At 43.0% G+C, this 2693-nt stretch overlaps 1 protein-coding gene across 1 annotated transcript in view; it reads left to right on the top strand.

Annotated features, from left to right (window-relative positions):
- The first annotated feature begins 1746 nt into the window (after nucleotides 1–1746).
- The window catches only part of LANCL1 (LanC like glutathione S-transferase 1), a 34707-nt gene continuing 33760 nt past the window's right edge, over nucleotides 1747–2693 (top strand). The window contains exons 1-2 of the mRNA XM_023731189.1: nucleotides 1747–1841; nucleotides 2064–2160. Of these exons, the coding sequence (XP_023586957.1) occupies nucleotides 2080–2160 (81 nt within the window). The 5' untranslated portion in view covers nucleotides 1747–1841; nucleotides 2064–2079. The remainder of the gene's footprint in view (nucleotides 1842–2063; nucleotides 2161–2693) is intronic.

The raw sequence follows: 2693 nt of genomic DNA, 5'->3' as shown, positions 1-2693 counted from the left end.
ATAGTGACTCCACCTGACAGAACAGAACTGCCTCATAGGGTTTTCTAGGCTGTAATCTTTACAGATGCAAATCGCCAGGTCTTCCTCCCACGAACGAGAGCGAGTGAGAGCGAGAGCGGCTAGGTGGGTTCCAACCACCAGCCTTTCTGTTACTGTTGTCCCACCAGGATTCTCCCTACTTTCTTCCCATCTTCCTCTTCCACTCTTTTTTTTTTTTTGCAAAGCACAACCTACTCTCTTAGGATGCCACACTCCCTTTGCTAGTCATGAATTTACTCAAATATCACACTTATTTCTAATTGTTCATATAAAGACTGAATGGGATAAACTGCTAGTGAGACTTCAATAATTAAAGAAAAATTGACAAAATGCCTCTCACTTCTTTTCCCTTAACAGAGCTGTTCCTTAGCAGACTCATCTTTTAAAATATGAAGTCCATTCAACTTCAAATTCATTGAGGGCCTCTATTAAATCTCCACGAATTTGGTGAAGAAAAGAAAGAAGGTAACAGGTTTCCTAGGAGAACAAAAGTTAACAACAGTTAAAAAGAACAACTGAGCCAGACGGGGTCAGAAGTTCAGTTTGGGATGGCAAGCACAGAGGGACAAACTTGGTAGGGGAGCTTGAGCTTCTACAATTGGAGGTTTGGGGCTAGGGTCCCACATTGAAAGCAGGAAAGGAAAGAGAGGACAGAGGCACTCTTTAAAACTTTTTAAACTGAACGCCAAAATTCTCAGAGCAACAGAATGGGTCTAATCTGTACAAGGTGGGATTTAAGTTTAAAGGAAAGGGAAATTTTTCAGATAATGGAGATTGTTAAACGTTGAAATTGAATCTTGTGAATCTCCTGCTTTCTTGGTCTTCGTTATTTTTTAAAGGGGGTCGATATTCAGGAATATAGTCCCATTTAGGCTAGAGACCAGATTTCTTAGGAGCTGTGGTTTGTTTTCATGTACAGTGAAACCTGTGAGAGCCGGAGCTCGACAGGACTGCCTTGTTTTTCCGGGTCTCGCAAGTTTTCCACTTTTGACAAGGTACAGTCTTACAGCTTTTCTGTTGCTCGTTTTAGTGGAAAATATTTGAATTTTCCTTCTCTGACAGGTTTCCGCCTTACACAGGTTCTGGCTTTCACAGTTATTACTGTATTTTCCTTGAAGTTTTATCAGCTGGCATTTGATATCCGTCCCTGGGGCACTCACATCCCCTCCTGAGTGCTCTTGAGTATAAATTATCCCCAAAAGGCATGTTATTCCTTTTTTCAGTATACCCTGGTTTTTGTTGGTGGTGGTTTTATTGTGTTTGTTTTGTTTTTAACAGAAGAAAGAAAAAGTTTGGAAGTCTCTAAACAGAAATTATCCTTCTTAATTTTATTTAGTCCGAACAGTAGAAATAAAAGTATGTTCAGATCGCAAAGCAGTGTTTTTCCTTCTCCAGATTTAAAAAGAAAAAAAATTACTAGAAATTATCTGGACTTGAATATAAAATATCTTTAAAAAAATTAAAAGACAAGAAGGGAATATTTGGCACATTTGCACGTTATTTTAGGATGTGTCCTCACTCCCGATACCCAGGAATTAAATCAGCCTGTAACTGTCCTTTAGAAACCCTACTGTCTCTTTAACAAACTGAAAGTGAGAAGGGGGTGGGCCTCTGGAGCTTCGGAGGCTTTGATGGGTTCTGCTGGCAGGAAGTGGGCGGTGAAATCGCCTTTTCTGTTATTGTCCGCGTCTGCTGGGTGAGAGACTGGGCCGGGTTAGGCTGCCTGAAGACTTTGAAGCCCTGCTTGCTTCATATCGCGGGCGTGGGAGTGTGGGGTGCAAAACGGGTCCCCTTTTATCCCGGTGCGTGCGGGGCCCTAGCAGCCTTTTCGCGGTGGTGCTGCGCCCAGGGGCTGGGCCACGATGGGCCGGGCCACGATGGGCCCAAGGTCCACTGGGACCGCTGAGGCCGCCCGGTGGCCTTGGAGCTGGAGGGAGAGTGTTGCCCGGGTGCCGGCCGCCTCCCTGTCAGCTCCCCCAACACCCCCATCTCAACCTGGGTTTTCTTTTTCCCCTGTTCTGCAGGCTCGCTTCCGGCGTCATGGCTCAAAGGGCCTTCCCGAATCCTTATGCCGATTATAACAAATCCCTGGCCGAAGGCTACTTTGATTCTGCCGGGAGGGTGAGTTTGGGATATATCTGCCTCCATCCCCACCTCCCCTCCAGTGTTCAGAGAAGATCTTGATTTTGCCTGAAAGGGATGAGCATCCCTTTTAAAAATATATATGATTCGGGGAAAAATATATAAAGTACATATTAAAATATGCAATTGGAACTCTGGCATTATGTTGAATTTCTGAGACAATCAGTCATCGTTAATATTATTGTTAATAGTTGAGGGAATAACCTTAGCCATTGTTAATATAAATTGTAAAAATTGGTAGATATACAGCTCACCGTGTAATTTTGGATTTTCCATCTATTTTGATTTGCTTCTTAAAGAGAACTGAGGAATCCTAACAGTAGTCACATGTATTCCTTTATGGATTGTACAAGTTTATAGAAGTGCAGACATGGACAGGAGTAAACTGAGGTGGGTGGTATGGACATCCTTAAAAGGAAGATGGTAAATTTAAGACATAGGCCTGAAATCTACTGTACCATTGACACTCTTCTCAGAACATCCCCACAGCTTAAAAACTAGAAAATTAAACT

Source organism: Trichechus manatus, unplaced genomic scaffold (genome assembly GCF_000243295.1).
Source record: "Trichechus manatus latirostris isolate Lorelei unplaced genomic scaffold, TriManLat1.0 scaffold00041, whole genome shotgun sequence".
NCBI classification, from domain to species: Eukaryota; Metazoa; Chordata; class Mammalia; order Sirenia; family Trichechidae; genus Trichechus; species Trichechus manatus.
Note: the sequence above shows the minus strand (reverse complement) of the source record. Positions and strands in the feature narration are given on the sequence as shown.